Here is an 18,549-nt window from a genome sequence, read left to right as displayed (position 1 = left end):
TCTATATCCATGAATATATACAAACAGTATACAAAAGCCCAGATGCTAAACAAAGAAAAGGGAAGATTAGAACATTGCCCATGTGATAGCTGGCTCATTATTACACTAATCACTGTAATGAGTGCAGAATCTTGAGTATTAGCTTCATTGAATTTTCCAGCTCTTAAATCTTCATGCTGTGTTCATTTTAATTAAATTTGGTACAATATTTTAATTAAACTCACTACAATAACAACAACAACAACAACAACAGACATCAGATAGTCTAGAGTTTGTTTTCAGGACATTCATTCACCAATACTGAGCTCCTTGAGGGCAGGGACCTTGTCCTATTAACCTTTATATCCCCTACAGTACAATAGACTTCAGATACATTTCTAATTGAAAAAACTCTGTAACAAAACATTCCCAAAATCCAGACAATGTACATTTATTTTGAGCAAAATTTACTAGAGCAATGCTCTATTATCGTAAAAGAATTAGGACAGCCCCTTGGTCTACTTCTCTTCCACCATATTGTAGCTGTTTGTCGTCATTATCAGCATTGTTGTCATCACAGCACCTACCCTGTATTGAGTGTGTACTGAATGCTAGTGATTTATATGCCGTAACTCATTTACTCTCAGCAGTATTATGAGAGAGACATGATTACAATCCCTATGCCACTTTTGAGGAAAGGGGGCTCAATATGGTTAAAAAACTAATCAAAGCTTACAATAAAAATGGTGGAGCCAGAATTAAAAATCATACTTGTTTGACTCCATTCATTCACCCTTTTAAAAATCTCTATAGAATACTTACCACATGCCAGACACGGTTTCGCGAACTGGGTTCAAAATTTTAAAAGTACAAAAGGGTGTGCAACATAAAGTCACCTCCCACCGTATTCCTATTCCCACCCCTATATAGGCACCACCATCCCCTCTAAGCAATCAATGTTATCAGTTCCTTGGGACCTATAACTTCAGGTAGGAATTTCCCTTTTATGTCAACCCTTGGCATGTTTAATATTTCCCACCTCTCCTAATAGTCCTAGACTTCTTTGATGAGTTGATCTTAAGTAATTCAATTGATCTTAAGTAATTGTGTCCTTGGGAAGCCAGATTATGTTTTATCTGAGATGAGGTCATTGCTAAGCAGGAGAGTGAGTGCTTGTAGGCTAACTCATGGTGTTTTTCCCGAAGCCCGTTTTTCTAGGAGGTGATCATTGCCAGCTCCAATGGATTCTCACACTTAGGATGTCCATACTATTTCCCCTCCAGCTCTCTCTCTGAACTGAAGCTCTGTGACCACAGTAGTCCATCTGAACAAGGCTTTGTGACTTCTTTGTGGTCCTGGCATCCTAACATTTGTTGCTTTCTTCTTTTCTCAGAATACAATCTTTATTAGAGCACTCCTTAGAGTTAAGGATGGGGGATTTTTTTGCCCATAAGCTCTCAAACGATTTCATGAAAATTAAAAACATTAGGACAAGAATCTGAACTGGCTTAAAATTTTTCCATCAGACATTTGTTTCCTTGGCAATAAACTTCCTGTTTCTCTCCTTTCTGGGTGGGGTTTAGAAGGACACCTGACTGGTGAAAAAAGAAACGTGAATGAAAGAGTATAGGATCCAAGGGAGTGGGTTCGTGTGTTGAACAGAAAAGGCCCACGGGCCAGAGAGCATAAGTTCTGGCTCATCATTTCTCATGCTTTCTCAAGGGTTGTTGCCTAGGAGTTTGGCTGCATAGTCACAAATTTGGATTATATGTCAAAATATCACTTTTGATACTATAACCCTTTGTTACAATTATGATACATTCTTGACTTTCATGTGACATCCTTTCGTCATTTAGCAAATTATATAACAACTTTATTGAGATATAATTCATACCATATCATTCACGCATTTAAAGTGTTGTGGGGTTTTTTTCTTTCAGGATATTCACAAAGTTGTGTAACCATTACCACAAAAACTTTTAGAACACTTTCATTACCTCAAAAAGAAACTCTACCCAATAGCAATCACCCTCCATTTATTCTCAACTTTCTTAGCTCTAGGCAACAACTAATCTACTTTCTGTCTCTATAGATTTGCCTATTGTGGAAATTTCACATAAATGCATTCATCTAATATGTGGTCTATTGTGTCTGCCTTCTTTCACTTAGCAAAATGTTTTCAAAGTTAATTCATGTTGTAGCATGTATTGGTACTTTATTTCTTACTACCAAATAATATTCCATTGCTTGGATGTACCACATTTTACTTATCCATTCATGTTGATGGACATTTGGGTTGTGTCCATTTCTTGGTTATTATGAATAATTCTGCTATGAACATTTGTGTACAAGTTTTTGTGTGGACATATATTTTCATCTCTTGGGTATATACCCAGGAGTGGAATTAGTGGGTCATGTGGTAATTCTACGTTTAACCCTTTCAGGAGCTGCCAGATTGTTTTCTAAAGCAGCTGCTTCATTTTACATTGTCATAGCAATGTATGAGGGCTCTAAATCTCCACATTCTTATCAACATTTGTTATTTTCTGTTGTTGTTGTTGTTGTTTTTAAAACTATTATAGCTATCCTAGGGGGTATGAAGTGGTACGTTACTGTGGTTTGATTTGATGACTAATGATACTGAACATTTTTCACGTGCTTATTGGCCATTTGTGTATCTTTTTTGGAGAAATGTCTATGCAGGTCTTTTGCCCATTTAAAAAATTGGGTTCTCTGTCTTTTTATTATTGAGTTCTTCATCATTATATTAATTGAGCAAATCAATATCATAAGCTCCACCTAAAGCTCCATGGTCAGCACAATTCACCTGCATTCTGCTAAGGTACATTGTAGTATGTAAAATGTGGACATCACTGAAGCCACTGCCCATGTGTTCCAGAGCTCTGATCCCACTCAGGACACAGACATTTCTATTCGATCATACCAGCATTTTGTAAGTTAGTATAGCCCTATAACCCTAATTAGATTTTGTCAAATTTTAAATAAAATATATTACAATGATTTGATATGTGATTAAATGATGTAGTCATTTCAACAGCTGAAGATAATAAAACTTATATTGTAAGTAAAAATAGAACGAAATTGTTACAATACAAACCACTGATGCTTTCAAACTATTGCTAATTTGAAGTTTTTCCTCTGTGTATATTTAATTATTGAAAATAAGTTGCAAAATTTTTACCTGTTTCTACTAGATAAATTAGAGGTGAGAACTACCCTCTCTTCTTATAAAGTTTGGTCTCTTGCACAATAGCAGTGACTGAAATAAATGGTGCCAAATTTTGGAGAGAGTCTTGTTTAATTCAGAATATAATTAAAATCTCATGTAGCTTTATTGGTTTTAGTATCCAGCAGAGAAAAAATATTGAAACTCCAAGAGATTTTGAATTAAATAGCTACAACAGTTTTGTTTTATTAGTTCTGACTGTGTGAAAAAAATTATAAGGACAACTTTGGAAAAATCTTGTTCCTTGAGAGCCCCAAATGACTTTTAAAACAATAAAACAAACTATAAAACCTACACGAGTGATATTAAAAATTATGTAGTTCAATAAATGTGACATTCACAAATGTGGTTGTAATATTTTTTTACCTATAGCAAAATGAACATGGATCTGACGATTGGATTTAGAAGAGGTAGTGTTATATAGCTTAAAAGAATTAAGTGCCACAATTTGCTGGTGAGGATTATGTAGCTGACTTGGAATGTTATACCACTGCCTTTTAAGATATCCATCTACCTCATAGCTTCTGTGGCTAAATCACGGAAAGGGATGATGCTTCCTTTTCCTATATTAGTAATTATTTCCCTAGCATTTAATATTTGTTTTTGAGAGCTTTGTAGACTTAGATTTTTTTTTTGGCTAAGTCATGCACAGACTCAACTATAAACCCATACTATTTTTGAAGATAGAGAATGAAGACTGGCTAGTAAAGGCATTAAATGAATTGTAATCATCTCAATTACTCGCTAGGTGAGAAAGAGGCAGAAAAACAAAGATGAGGGAGAAACATTTTGTGAGAAAAATAATAATAACAGTTACCTGCCTAGTTCACTGAGGTCCAAATCATCAAAGACCCAAACATAACTTTTGAAGGTATGTTTGAGCTTTAGGTGACAATAACTGTCTTTTCTTTGTTCCCAAATCCTGTGTTTGTCTTTGATACATGGAGGAGCACAATTTACTTGCAGTCTCCCAGTAACTGTCTAAATTCTCCATCAGGCCATGTGATGAGAATTATGATTGGTGGAGTGGGCATATCAGACCAGATCACAGAGGGACCAATGATTCGCAAACAGCCCTCCACTGATGGTTCCCAGGGGCAATCCACCACGTGAATTTGTAGGCAGACTTAATAAATAATTTTTATCTTAAGAAACGAGACAATGCTTTCATTTTTAAACATACAATCATACTTACTTTTAAGCCTTTATATTCAAAAATTTACAATCTACAGAGAAGCTGAAACAATGAACATCTGTATATTCTTCACTTAAATTCACTAATAAGTTAATTTTCTAATTTGGTTTATTTCCATATATATATATATATATATATATATATATTTTTTTTTTTTCAAAATAAGTTGCAGATATCATGAACTTTCACCCCTAAATATGTTTGTCTGCACCTAAGAATAAAAACATTTACCCATAATACTAATCACTACTAACACAATAATGTCATGTAACCTACAATTTATATTCAGTTTTTGCTTATCTCCTCAAATGCCTTTTGTAGGTTTTCTTTTTAAATCAAGAATCTAATCAATTGGGGTGATGCTATGAGATCTTGTGAAAATCCTTATCCTCAACAATGTTTCACTCAGCGGTTTTGGAGTTCAATGCTGATTCTTTCTTGAATGAATTATTACATTTTCTGATTTTATCAATCTTTCTACATTTGTTAGCTGGCATTCTTCCAGCTTTACCATCCACCATCCCTTTCTCCACTGAATAGAAATAGTATGAGCTGTTATAGTCAATGTGTTATAATCCATAATGTGTTTTTGATGCTTAAATCACCCCAAATTTGGCCAATGGACAACCCTTCAAGGCAGTTCCTGTTTTCTTCCCATGGTTTATGGCACAAGATGCTTCTTGGATTTTTCCTGCCACAAACCTAGAATCAGCCACTTTTTCAAGAACCTGCTTTTACTGTGAATAGGTCACACATCCACATGGTTCGATTCTCCAAATACAAAGTATACAGTACATTCTCCCTCCAAGTCCACCTCTCTCTCTCTTCATAGACAATGTTATTAGTTTTCTCTATATCCTTCCAGAGATAGTTTATATAATAGAGCACAGACATGGATAAATGTTTATACCCTCTCCCAACATGTTAACTCCAATGATAGCATATTACACTCACTGTTTGTCTGTGCTTGTAGCTGTTGTCTGTCCTCAGATTCTGAAAGATGCCTATGACTCCACCCCAGAAAGATTAGGAAACTTTAGGCTGAGTCTTAAATCTTTCAAATGAGTAAAGCTCAGGCAGGGACTTGACCAAAGTTGTACTGGAAACACTCACATGCTATTCCCTGGACTTGTAATATCCGTCCCTCTTTAGGCTCTTTGACAACTCATTTTTCAAATATCACTTCCTTGGGCTTTCCTTTTCTTAACAAGCCCCCTCTTCCTACTAGGTGATGTCCCCTTGTTATAAGGTTTCAGATCACTATGTACTCTTCCTTCCTAGCACACACATAAGGCACTGTGTTAAAATTTATTTCCTGTCTCGGGGAGGACAGGAACTACATCTGTCTTGTTTAAAGCTGGCACACAGTAGTTGCTCAACAAAAATGTGCGAAGTGCAACTCGAACTCAGGCCATCTGGCTGGGACTCTACTCTCCTTTTTAATGTGGTCCTGCTGCAGTCGGAGAAATGGTTCCAAGATGTAAATTTAAAAACTCTCAATAGAAAAAGCTTGGAAGTCTTTTCATTTCCACGATTAATGGAGGACCTTAGCTGAAACCGCTCACCGCGAGGTGTGACGACCGCAGGAGGGCGTCAATCAAAAAAATGCCCCCTTGCCCCGCAGGCGAGTGGAGCTGCACAGAGCCGAGGCCACACGGGGTAGCATCACAGCTTCAATAGAAAACACGTGCAAAACGGGAAAGCGGGCTGCGCACAGCTGCGACCCCTAGGACCCGGGGAAAGGAGACATGCAGCAGCCCCCATTGGGTCGACGAAGACTGGACAGCTTCTGCCTGGAGCCATAGAATCCAGGCTTTCCCTTGATTCCTGCCCGAAGAGGCTTCTTTCTGCCAGCGTCCCCAGGGAAGTGGCTAAATCCGGGGGCTCACAGATGAATCGGGCTGGAGCGGCTACCAGTTCCGAGCACCTCAAGCCTAGTTGTCCTTACCCCACTGGAACGCAGCTAAGGACCGTGGATCTCTCTCTTTGGAGCTGCCCCAGGACCCCAAGGCACTCCCTCCCTCTACTAACTCCAGAGGCGCCCGGGGCAACAGTCAGTGCCACCTTGACTTCGGGAGCGCGCCGACCAGAGAAGTGCGGCCCTGCCAGTGGCCTCTATGGCTGCCAGATCGAGTCTAGCTATCCCTCGCTTGGGACCGGCTGCCGCCACTGTGGGCCGCGTCCTGGATCAGTGACCCCGAGTTCTGCAGAAATGCCTCTCTGCTGGAGCTAGGACTGCTTGAGTTCGTGTTCCCGGCAGCTGCTTTCTTCTCGTCTCCTCCGACGAGCGCGCCCTGGGCTTCCTACGAGGGCGTCCGGGCCAGGGTGCGGGAAACCCCGACCGACGGCGTCAGCTGGGCACCGGGACGCAGGGTCCTAGGAGGCAGGGAGCTAGCGCGTCAGGGAGGCGGGGAACTTGGCCGGCGGGGGCGGGCCAAAGGTGGGGGCGGGAGGCGGCTCCCGGGGCTCCGCGCCATTGGCCGCAGGGCCCGGCGGCAGGAAGGGGCCAGAGAGCGCGGCCCCACCCCGCGGGCCGCAAAGCCTATCGCCGGGAGCGCGGAGCGCGGATAAATGTAGCGCCGGAGAGCGGACCCGCAGCTCTCAGAGGGGCCGGAGCGCAGCAGAGCCATGCAGTATCCGCACCCCGGCCCGGCGGCGGGCGCCGTGGGGGTGCCCTTGTACGCGCCCACGCCGCTGCTGCAGCCCGCGCACCCGACGCCGTTCTACATCGAGGACATCCTGGGCCGCGGGCCAGCCGCGCCCACCCCTACCCCCACGCTGCCGTCCCCCAACTCTTCCTTCACCAGCCTCGTGTCCTCCTACCGGACCCCGGTGTACGAACCCACGCCGATCCACCCCGCCTTCTCGCACCACTCCGCCGCCGCTCTGGCCGCAGCCTATGGACCCGGCGGCTTCGGGGGCCCTCTGTACCCCTTCCCGCGGACGGTGAACGACTACACACACGCCCTGCTCCGCCACGACCCTCTGGGTAAGGCGGCCGGGGTCATGGCGGGGCCGAGCCGAGGCAGCGGCGAGGAAGGCGCCACCCGGCAGGTGGCAGCGCCCAGGAGGCGGCGGGGGCGGAGAGGGAGGTAATAGAAAGTTGTGGGAAAAGCGATTGAAAAGCGGTTCTCGAGCGCGCGCGGGCACAGGAGACGCGGGCCCCGGCAGCGCGCGGCTGGGCTGACCGCACCATGACTCAGATTGGTTTTCCTGCACCTTGCAGTCGTCGGGGCTCCAGGGCCGGCGCGAGACCTCGGGCTGGGGCTGGCTACGGAAGGCAGTCCTGGGGCGCGCGTGTCGCCCTGGGTGAGGTCCCCTTAGCTGGAGGGACAAGGAAGGGAGTGCCAAGGCGCCCCGGGCTGGCCCCTGCAGGGCAAGGATAGCTGCGGGGCCCGGGTGGTTACGGGGCTGGACCTGGTTCAACAAGCGTGTGTAGTGCTAGAGCCTGACCCTTTCCGTTCATACAGGAAATCTTGAGTTCTCGATAGGAGTAAATCTGGTTTCAGAAGCTGTTAAGTGTTTTCCTGGCTGCGTGAAGCAGACCCTTCCCCCGGAGTAGTGCACGCTGCTGATTATTTTATCGACATCCTCAATACAGACATATTCAGGAAACACTCGACTTCTGATAGCCGGGATCCGTTTTTCTGATATTGTTCATTTCCTCTGTGTGGGATGTGACTTTATGGCAGCTAAAATAACCAGTTGCTTCCTTTTTTTTTTTTTTTTTTTTTTTTTTTTTGAGGCTGTTTTGCACCAGTCTGAAGCCTGACGTAAGCAAAATCTCGAAAAAAAAACACACACAAAAAAACAATGCCAGCTTTCAAAGCGTTTAGGCACAGGCCTCTAGACCCACGGACCGACGGACTGTCGGACAAGTATTTGGAGTAGGAAGGGCAGCGCGGATATTGGACGTACAGAATTTGCTGGGCTTGACACCCCGCAACCCCCAATCCCCCCAGTGTGCGGCCTAAGACGTAAGGCACCCTTGATCCGCGCTCCGGGTGGCCCTTCGCGCCTCCCGCATCTGAAGCCCCGGTGTAAATAAGGAAATGGGGGCTCCTTGCATTGGGCCACCAGGGTTTTAAATCTACTCTTTGTTATTGGCAGCTTTTGTAGAGACCCTGAAGACAATACTATTTTAATTAATTGACATTTTAATATCATGATGGTCTGCCTCTGGCTCAGTCTTCCACCTTCCTTTTTCATTGTTAGATTGAGGGGGTGGATTATATTTTAGTTATTTTTTTAAAAAAGTTATATTGTAGTTTTGATTCCAGCCTTGGGCTTGGTGCTGCGGCCCTGGCGTGGCCCTGTTGGCTTGCTGGGGCCGGAGGAGGACCCTCAGCCGGGCCGAGCCTAAGGGCGAACGTTTTCACTGAGCGCGCTCTGGGTTTCCTTGGGTTACTGCTGGGACTGCGCAGGAGGAAGCAAAGGGTTTTTCGAGATAGACCAACAGGAAACACATTGACGGAAATGTTGCCATAGCCCTCGGGGTGGCTTTAACTGGCCGCCCCCGCGGGCCGGGTGTGAAATCAGAGGAGGCCGCGGCGCCCTGGAGCCAGGATTGGAAGCTCCACGCGCGGCCTAACGCCAGAGCCGGGGCTCAAGGGTTTCCCGCGTAGCCTGGATCGTGGATCCCCGGTCCGGTTCCGGCCTCCGGCCAGATGCTCCAAACACCTTGGCAGTGTAACAGCCCGTCTCCTCCCCGACATACACACATTCACCGTATTTGGAAAGTGCGGTTCACCGTGGGAGATGACCTAGAGTTGCAAAAAATTGTGGATAAATTCGAGAGCGACTGGTTAAAGAGGGTCATGGTATTTTAAGCTCAACCCATAACAGGTGTTCTTTTGGTGATCAAAAATTTGTATGTTGGTATCTAGCTGTGGGTGTGATGGGTGTGTGTCTGTGTGTGTGTATGCGTATGCATATGCAGTGTAAGTGTGTGAGTTTGGGTGTTTCTGTGTGTCTGGGCATGTATGTGTATTGGTGGCAGTGTGTTAGGTATTTGTGTCGGTGGATGTATATGAACGTGCCCGGTTGAGTGTCCTGCGTCCCCTTTCCCCTTTGTCACCTCCAGAGCCAGGTAGGTCTAGGGTCGGCCAGGCTGCTCTGCAGCCATCAGTGATCACCGCTCTTGCCGCAGGCAAACCTCTGCTCTGGAGCCCGTTCTTGCAGAGGCCTCTGCATAAAAGGAAAGGCGGCCAGGTGAGGTTCTCCAACGATCAGACTATAGAGCTGGAGAAGAAGTTCGAGACCCAGAAATACCTCTCCCCACCGGAGAGGAAGCGTCTGGCCAAGATGCTACAACTTAGCGAGAGACAGGTGAGCGCGCCGACGGCACGGGGCTGGCTCCTGGGGCGGGGGTCTCAGAGCTGAAGAAAGACGTGGAGCCACCGAACGCTTGGGCTTGGTCGCACCGCGCTGTCCAACTCCTGGAGCGCTGGTCTGCTCGACCGCCCGGGATCTGCTTCGCCCCTCCTCCCTTGGTCCCCGGGGTCTGCTTCGCCCTTCCTCTCCAGTTCCCTCGAGATTCTGGGCTGGTGGCAAGTTTTCTTTCTCTTTTTCCTGTAGGTCAAAACCTGGTTTCAGAATCGTCGCGCTAAATGGCGAAGACTAAAACAGGTATCCACATGGAAATAAATCCACAGTATCCACTGTTTCTATGGAAATAAATATTTTTATCATGTTATCTCAGTGCGAGGCCTGTTATAGGTTGTATGCAAAAGTCATTTGAGAGACTATTTAACCTCTTCACCTTGATTAAAAAGGCAAATAGTTCTGCTGAAATTCAGGATGAGTTGCTCAGGTGGCAGTAATGCTAAAAGCACCTAATGCAGTTCCTATATCAATTATGCTTGGGTTTTCACACACTGGCTAGTAAAACTCCTGGCTAATTGTTTTATAAACCCCATATGTTGTTTATCTAATTAACGCAGGAAAGATAAAGTAATTGACAGTAAATGACTTAAGCAGTTATCTTTGGGAGAAAATTGTTTCTTTTATTTACACAGCCATAATAAAACCAGGCAGAGCTCAAGGGTAAATATAAGGAAATAAACACCTTTAAGTCTTGTTTGCACTGTTTTTTAGAAGAATTAAATATCAAAGAGTTTAACAATTATTTTCCATCTAATGCATGCTCTTAAAATGAATATAAAACCATGTAAGGGAATATCCAAGCCTTTTTGGAAAGTAGCTTAAACTTTCTAACAGTCTTTCTTCCAATGACCTTGTTACGCAATATGTGATAAAAAGTAAAGGCTAATTCAGTTTTAAAAGAAACTCTATTGACTTAAAGCTAAAGATTTGTTTTTGATGTCCTAATCTGGATATCTTCTCCAAATTTATCTGACAATTGATGAATTGTTCATTTGCCAGTATATGTACAGTTTATAGTAAATAAAATATTTTTGAAACAATATGAGTGGGGAAATTGAGAGCAGTGTGCATTTTTTATTTGCATTTTTAAATTTAGTGGTCGTAAACCTTGTTCATGAAAAGCAAGATGGTGTCATAAAGAACATTTTGAAGCAGGAAATAAAATTCCCATGATTTCCTTATTCTGACAGGACTTAAAAATTTTCAGGTTCCCTCTCAATTGCTGACCTTGTGCATATACTTGTTACATAGTTGCAAGCCTGGAGAATCTATTATTCTATAGTGCTTTAAAAAAGAAACCTTAGCAGTGTATCACAATATTTCTATATAGTGTTTTTGTCCATTTTAGACAAACACATGATTAAAAATTCACTAACCCATTTAGTTCTTGGTCAAAACATTACTGCAGTTTACCAGGGTCTTTTAAAGTAGTGGTTCCTATATAATATGGGAATATTTTCCAGAAATTTCCCCCAGATTTTAAGTAAGTTATAGTTGTTTCCCTTTTCAGTTGGCAACATTCTTCCAGTTCTCTATTTCTTTGCCATGATTTTGTAACCTGCTACATATATTTATGGGTTTATGTGTTTATCGACTTATTCCAGAAAATGGATGAAAAAGGATTCAATCTAATAATTCTGAAACTTTATCGTTACTATTTAATATTCACATTTTAAAAATGTCTACAAGGCCCTGTTAATTGGCAAGATTTAAATATTTGAAGAATGAAGATATGTGTATCTGCAGTGATCTGATTTCTTTTTCCCCCTAAACTTTTAAGAATCTTGAGATCATGGATTTGGGCTGGAGTTAAGTGTTCATTTGACACAATACATTTACAGTTATATTTGTGATTGGTTGTTCTAACTTGGCAAGAGTATAATTTTTCTCTGATATGACAAGAACTTCTTCCAAAGTGAGAAAGAAGTATGTATTTTCTGGATAAAAAGATTATAGCTGAAAGCAGTTGATAAATTAAAAATCAAAAAGATAGTGAGAAGACAGTTTGATTTGTGTCTCATCCTTTCCATATTTCATGATCCTGTCCATCTTCATTTTCATCCTCCAATCAGGAGAACCCTCAAAGCAATAAAAAGGAAGAACTGGAAAGTTTGGACGATCCCTGTGACCAGAGGCCAGACGTGCCCAGTGAACAGAATAAAGGTGCTTTGGATAGCTCTCAATGTTCGCCTTCCCCTGCCTCTCAGGAAGACCTTGAATCAGAGATTTCAGAGGATTCTGATCAGGAAGTGGACATTGAGGGCGATAAAGGCTATTTTAATGCTGGATGATGACCACTGACATTGGCACTTTCAGAAAATTGGAGCTGGGAATACTTGCTACCGAAAATTTCCATAAGGCGAACTGGAAAACTATATGAGAAATGGAATTAATTTTCTGGTATTCCAGAAACCAAACATTTGGTGCACTGCTTACATAACAAACTCACATTGAACCCTTAATTTCTACTTAAGAAATAGTTTATATATTGATTTTAGGTTGTATGATAAAGGGACTCTTTGCTGATTAAATTCACCCCCTTTTTTAAAAAAGTAAATTGTGTTTTTCTATTTATGAAAAGTAATTTTGAACTTTTTTGTTGAATTTTTAAGTTATAACTTTAAAGATTTTAATAGGATCTTCTTGAATAACTTTTCTATAATCTGTATCTTCATCTGCCTTAATGGAAAAGCATAGAGCACCCCAAATGTGGTGGTCTGACTTGGAAAGGGGCTATTATTTAAGGCAGCCTTGGACTATTTTAAAAGGAAACATTCTTGACTTTTATATTACATTCTTATACTGCTGCTTTAAATTCAAAAGTGGCTCAGAGCTCTTGTCTCTAGGATGTGTGTGTGCTTTTTGTCAGAGATAATAGTTGATATTCTTAAATGCATGTTTTATACTATCACTTAATACCTGTTTGACTAAGGTGTTAAGCATAGTACCGTCCAATTCAAGCAGAGAAACTGACTCATTGGTGACTAAAAATCGCACATTAATTAGAAGTAGCGGATTAATTAAATGTACGTAGATTGTAGATATTGTGTTTTATATCAAACTGTTTATATGTGTATATATATAATTGTTCACTGTAAAAAACATGTCCAGAATGTTTTCTTTTTAATGAGTAAATTGCATATAAAAGAAATCCATCGGTGGGACGACTGACTTCTTCAGAGCCCTCATGCTTTGCTTAAAACAAACCCAAACCTCTTCTCACAGCGCTGCCTCCGGACGCCTGGCGTGCTGCTGGGCGCCGGCGGGTCGGTGCTGGAGCCGCAGGTGGTGCGTCTCGTCTCGCTGGGGGCTCCTGCAGCCCTGAGCGCCCCGGGAGCGCGGTTCTGGGCCGCCGCCGGTGGGTGGGCACCTGGAAGGTATGTTTGGTCCTTTCCCTGGTGTTTGCTGGTAGCTGGGTGTGTGTGCGCCTGGGGCAGCGGGGAAAGCTCCGGCCCGCGGACCCCGAGCTCGGCAGGTCGGAGCCCCAGGAGCGCCAGGCGGCGGGAAGAGCCCCATCGATTCGCCTGGCTCGCTGGGCTGGCCCTGCCGCTGTCCTTGACCGGCGTGAGTCAACACTGCGTCAGCCCGAACCGGGGGGGGGGCGGGGGGGGGTCCTGCTTAGGGGGGTGGGAGACCCTGGCCGGTAGGAGCGGGAGGTAGTTCGAGCTAACACAGGGGTCTCAAGCCTCTGAGCTTCAGAATCACCTGCAGAGCTTGCTGGAACTCCTTGCCGGCCCAAGCCCCCGAGTTTCTGATTTGGTAGGGCTGGGGTGTGACAGGGAATTTGCATTTCTAACTAGTGCTCAGGTGATGTCAAAGTTGTTGGAGGGGTGTGGGGACGCTTTGTTTTGAGAACCACTGTTCTAAGGTGCCCAGTGGAAGAAGCAGAAGCAGGTGGGCCTGCGTTTCTCCCTCACTCCTCACCTGCTTCCCTCAGGTGACAACTCCTGATAGAGGCTGGGAGGACTGAGGGAGGGAGAGGGAAGCAGGGTGTATCCAGGGTGGTGGGAGCCAGAGTTTAATGGCTCCCTCTCTTGAGGAGAGGAAGCAGGGTTGAGGAAGGGGTATTGTGAGATGAGGGAGAATGAAAGTGCTGAGGTCAGGGAGGGTGTGGGGCTGACAGGAAGGGTGGGCTGAGGTGGGCTGAGCTTTCTGAAGGGCCCAGGTGTTGCTGCCCTGCATCTAGCTGCTTGCCTGGCTGAACCATGAGGTCCCTGACATTCCAGGAAAATGAGAGACCTGTGAGGGGAGAAGCCCAGAAATCTCTAGTTTGTGCCTCCAGGGAGGCCTCTACCCTGTTTCCCCAAAAATAAGACCTAGCCAGACAATCAGATCTAATGCGTCTTTTGGAGCAAAAATTAAGACCCGGTGTTACATTTTATATTACATTATATAAGACCTTATAACATAAGGTCTTATATATAATAAGAGCTGTTTGTCTGACTAGGTCTTATTTTCAGGGAAACAGTGTAGTTGTGGAGCTGGGTGCCTCCTGGTTGAGGTTCTGTGAAGGAATGACTCTGACCTTGGCCTGACTGACCAGGGCTGTGACTCCCCAGACATGGGTGCTCAGGTGAAGATAGAGTGTAAATGTCATTGCTCTTATGGGGTTGTCACTTTCTGGCTCGTTAGAGTCCAAGAAGACCCCTAGACTTGCCTGTGAATTTAGATTCCTGAGGAAATTAGTACTGGGTCCTTAAGCAGAGAGGTGTGCATAAAGCCTGGAAGTATACACATTTGGGTTGGAGTTTTAGTTCTTTGTCTCAATTCTCTCATCTGTAGAATGAAGATGGTCTAGTTGATCTACATGACCCCTTCTAGCCTCCAAATTCCCAACTTATTCAAGCTCTTTATCATTATTGTTCCCCCTATTCTCTGTGTCTCCTCAATGTTGGAGCTCACAGTAGACATCTAGTGGGGGGGTCTCCTTTCCCATCAGCTGCAGGCTCCAAGCTCCCTGACCCTGCCTGACAGGTTACATCAAGGTTTCAAAGGTCGTAATCAGTCTCGTTTGAAAATGGGACTGTCTGTATCAGAGTTTGAAAGAATGGGAGGTTTGTGGGCCTAATATTGAATTAAAGCAATCCTGAAGTCACTGTGTGTGTTTTGCTCCTGGAGATAACCTCTGGTTAATGTTTATTCTTGAGAATAACTATATCATGACTATCAAGCAGAGAAATGTAGGCTTATGTGTTGATGGACACTAGAATAGTTGAGGGGTGAAATCTGGCTTTAAAGTAGACAATCCTTGAAACCAGGCTGTTTTCCCACTTAAAGCTATTCCTAACTCTCTTCAAGTTGCTCATATTCTGAATCTGAACATGTCCTTAAGAATCAAGAGTGTGTTAACTGGAGGAAGTACAGTGTTCTCAGGATACAGGTTGGCATTAACTGTTGTCTAAAGTGCCCCATTGCAGATTGCCAATGAATATTTACAAATTCTTCCTACAATCCAGGCATTTTTCATTTGTTTGTCTTTTGGCTACTTCATGTTGAAGCAGCATGTATGACCTTTACAGCACAACTCCTGTCTTGTTTTTAACTCTTTTTATCAGGAGATTCAACTTGAAAACGGTTATCATTTAGCAGAAAGACAAACAGAAAAGCACATTTTTGTAAGCAAAACGTTAATGATTGGAAGAATTGCCCTAATTTCACCATGACAGTGTGTGATTAATCCCCTGGGTCATGTACTTATATTTTAAGTTATTCAGTTTGTTGGTCTTTGATATTCAGAACCCTTTCTAACTTAATAGGATATTGATTTTGTTGGATGATGTACTTTGACTCTTTAAACAACATCACTTTTAGGGATAACTAGCCTGTTGTGGAGTATTTTATTTAAAGAAACATTGCACAGGTTTCTTTTTCTTAGATTTTATGGTTTTCTCAGGGTGAAAGCTGATAAGACATCTTGTGGGAAAAGAGGAAACCATCTCTGATAGTGAAAGTACCTATTCTCTCAACATTTCTGACAACCTTTTTTTTTTTTTTGTGGTTTCATTGCTGTGAATATTCATTTTAGTAAATGGGGGCAGGGCAGGGATTCAAGAAAACATATTTGGACTTGGGGGAAATGCATTTTGCTGGGGATAGACTGTACTTACCAAAATTCCTATTCCAGTTATACTGCCTTGGGGAAGATGATGTGAACTCAAAAGCTCACCCTTTTGATTTTTTACAATCTAATAATCAATGTGATTGGAGGTGATATTTATGTGACTACTGACAACATGGAAAAGAATGTGGAAAAACAAGCAATCGCCAAGGATGCTCCTAAATGGTTAGGAATTTTGTATCTTGTAGTAAAAATAATCAGATGTCTTAACATTTACTTTTCATCCGTTTGGGTTTCACATGAAATTCTTGCTGGACTCTGTACTTGTCTAATCTCATTTTGTCCCTTGATACATTTTTTTGGTATTGTTGAATTCAGATGGGAAGTACTTTGGAGATTCCTCCCACCCACCAAAATATCAGGATCCAAGGTCTACAGAATGGCAGTTACCCATTTAGATGGGCTGTGGGGAACCCTCTCTCAGGAATTACACCTTTGTGGATAAGAGCAGGGCTGGGAGTAAAGCAGACAGTCCCCTACCCCTCCCTCAGTGGTTGGAGGCCTTGGGAAACATGAATTCTAGCCTCAGTTCCTCAGAGAGGGAGGCAGCTCAACTGAGAAGAGGCATCAATACCTGGCACACAGTGGGCACCAAGTGTTAGCCACAAGGCTAAAAAGCCCCCACAGATTCCTTTATTTTGAGGCAGCTCTTAGGTTCGCAGTTGCAGGCGGGGAAACCTCCAAAGTCGGATGTACACAAATCTTTCCAGACAATAGAAAGGGCTGCGGGAGGAGACCTTGGAGCTGGCAAAGGCATTTCCTGTCTGCGGAGGATCTTGACTTTGGAGCATCCGGCGGTAGCTGCGACGTTTTCGAGGTGGCTGAACCCTATCCTGTGTAGCTACTTTAAAAAAAGAAAAAAGTCACTGCCAATTTCAAGCTATTTTCCATATGAAAGCCAATGAGACAACTTATCACTTAAAAAAAAATTTTTAACCCTATTTTCTATCCATTAGAGTCTTTTCTAATTTAGAAGAGGAGTTTGGTATCTTTCAAAATCTTAAATATTAAAAAAAGAATCTCATCACTCTGTAAAGACTACTACAAGAAAGGGTTAACGGTAACACCCCGCCCTCCCCCCACCCCCCATTCATTGATACTTGCCGGAAGAGAAACGCCTATCGAGTTTGTCTCCAGGAACCTTGTTTATATTTTTCTTATAGTTGAATTATCCCATTCGTTCTTCCTCCTCTCCTTTTTATTCATTCCCTTTCTCCTCCCCTCTGCCCATCTCAAGATTCCTCTTCCTCATTCAGTTTATTTCCCCACTAAGAATAGAAAATGACGAGTCTCAACTCTTCAGACATCACAATTAGGGCCAAGATTTTCTTCAAGGATACAGAAAATTTCACCTTTCATTTGGAAATTCAAAGTTTGAGGGAGGGAGATATTGTTGGAGTCCTAATACATTGCCCCATCTTTCCAAGGGCAGTTCTTTAGCTTCTTTTCCCCTTTGGATGAGGATAAGCAATAATAGTGGTAATAATCGTAGAAGAGTAATAATACTTGTCTCCTTAGGGGTCAAGCCCTCAGTAGCACTGGGGTTAGTGGAGCTGCTGCAGTAAGGAGCAGGCACAGGATGCCAGGGCAGAGCTTTCCAGAGGCTCCTCACACACGGAAAAGGAAATGGAATCCTGTTCCAGGGAGAGGAATGATAGTGTTCACAGACTTGGAGGTGAAAGAGGGCAGGGGATAAGTATGACTAGAACCTTCAGAGGTTTTCTGCATTCCAGAATTTTGGAGAAAGAATTAGAGACTGCTATTTTCCCCGCTTTAGTTACACAGATCTCTTTGCGTTTGTGTTTGTAGTTTCCTCTGTCTGGAATTCTCAGCCCTCAGTCAAGCTCCTGGCTGATTCCTCACCTCCCTCTGGCTTGGCTTTCCCTAGATATCCGATTTTAAACCACAAACCCCGCTCTTCCCTGTTTCCCTTCCACAGTTTACTTTTCTTTATTTTCCTTATTACAATTGGGTATAATATTTTTACTTATATTTATCTCTCCTAATTGAAATGTTAATGCCACGAGGGTAGAGATTTGTGTCTGTTTTGTCTACTACTGTATATATCCAGCCTGACAATAGGTGCTCCATAAGTATGTCTTAAATGAATGAATGAATGAATGAGCATATCTTGAGCACTTACTATATATTAAACATTATATAAGTCCTTCACATACTTTTGTATCATTTAATTTCTCACACAAAAATCCTATGAGGTAGATACTGTCATCAGCCTCATTTTCCAGATGAGGAAACTGTCACGGAGAAATTAAACCCAAGACCTCAGTTACTATACTAGTCAATGTTGTAATGTGAACTTCTTCATTTAATCTGTTGTACCCTTGAGAAGGTATCAAGCCAGGTCTAATTCTGGCTATAAGAAGGGAGTTGAGGGTTTTTGTTCGTTTTATGTAATCTTTTACCTTAATTCAAGTCTAGTGTTAAATCTGGAAGGGATTACAATACACTATAGGGGATATGCAATTTCTCTGTACTTAGCATGTTATTCTACTAGCCTCGGAAAAGAATAAATTGACTAAGGTACCGTTTCCAGTTTTCCAAGGAAATGAGCTTTATAAAATATGCTTTATATCTTTCAAAGTTTTTTTTTTTTTAAGTCTGCCT

At 43.0% G+C, this 18,549-nt stretch overlaps 1 protein-coding gene across 1 annotated transcript; it reads left to right on the top strand.

The window, feature by feature from the left end:
* The first annotated feature begins 6,914 nt into the window (after positions 1-6,914).
* HHEX (hematopoietically expressed homeobox) lies at positions 6,915-12,957 on the top strand. The gene is made up of 4 exons (XM_019739463.2): positions 6,915-7,410; positions 9,571-9,749; positions 9,999-10,049; positions 11,879-12,957. Exons 1-4 carry the CDS (start codon positions 7,050-7,052, stop codon positions 12,095-12,097), a joined length of 810 nt encoding a protein of 269 aa, XP_019595022.1. The 5' UTR covers positions 6,915-7,049; the 3' UTR covers positions 12,098-12,957.
* The last annotated feature ends 5,592 nt before the right edge of the window (positions 12,958-18,549 follow it).

This window comes from Rhinolophus sinicus, linkage group LG07 (assembly GCF_036562045.2).
Source record: "Rhinolophus sinicus isolate RSC01 linkage group LG07, ASM3656204v1, whole genome shotgun sequence".
In the NCBI taxonomy this organism is placed as follows: domain Eukaryota; kingdom Metazoa; phylum Chordata; class Mammalia; order Chiroptera; family Rhinolophidae; genus Rhinolophus; species Rhinolophus sinicus.
The sequence above is the reverse complement of the archived record's forward strand: the minus strand, read 5'-3'. Positions and strand labels throughout refer to the sequence as shown.

Coding starts and splice junctions, on each gene's coding strand:
- HHEX (XM_019739463.2), top strand. CDS start 7,050: ATGCAGTATCCGCACCCCGGCCCGGCGGCGGGCGCCGTGGGGGTGCCC. Junction 9,750..9,998: donor TACAACTTAGCGAGAGACAG/GTGAGCGCGCCG, acceptor TTTTTCCTGTAG/GTCAAAACCTGGTTTCAGAA. Junction 10,050..11,878: donor AATGGCGAAGACTAAAACAG/GTATCCACATGG, acceptor TCCTCCAATCAG/GAGAACCCTCAAAGCAATAA.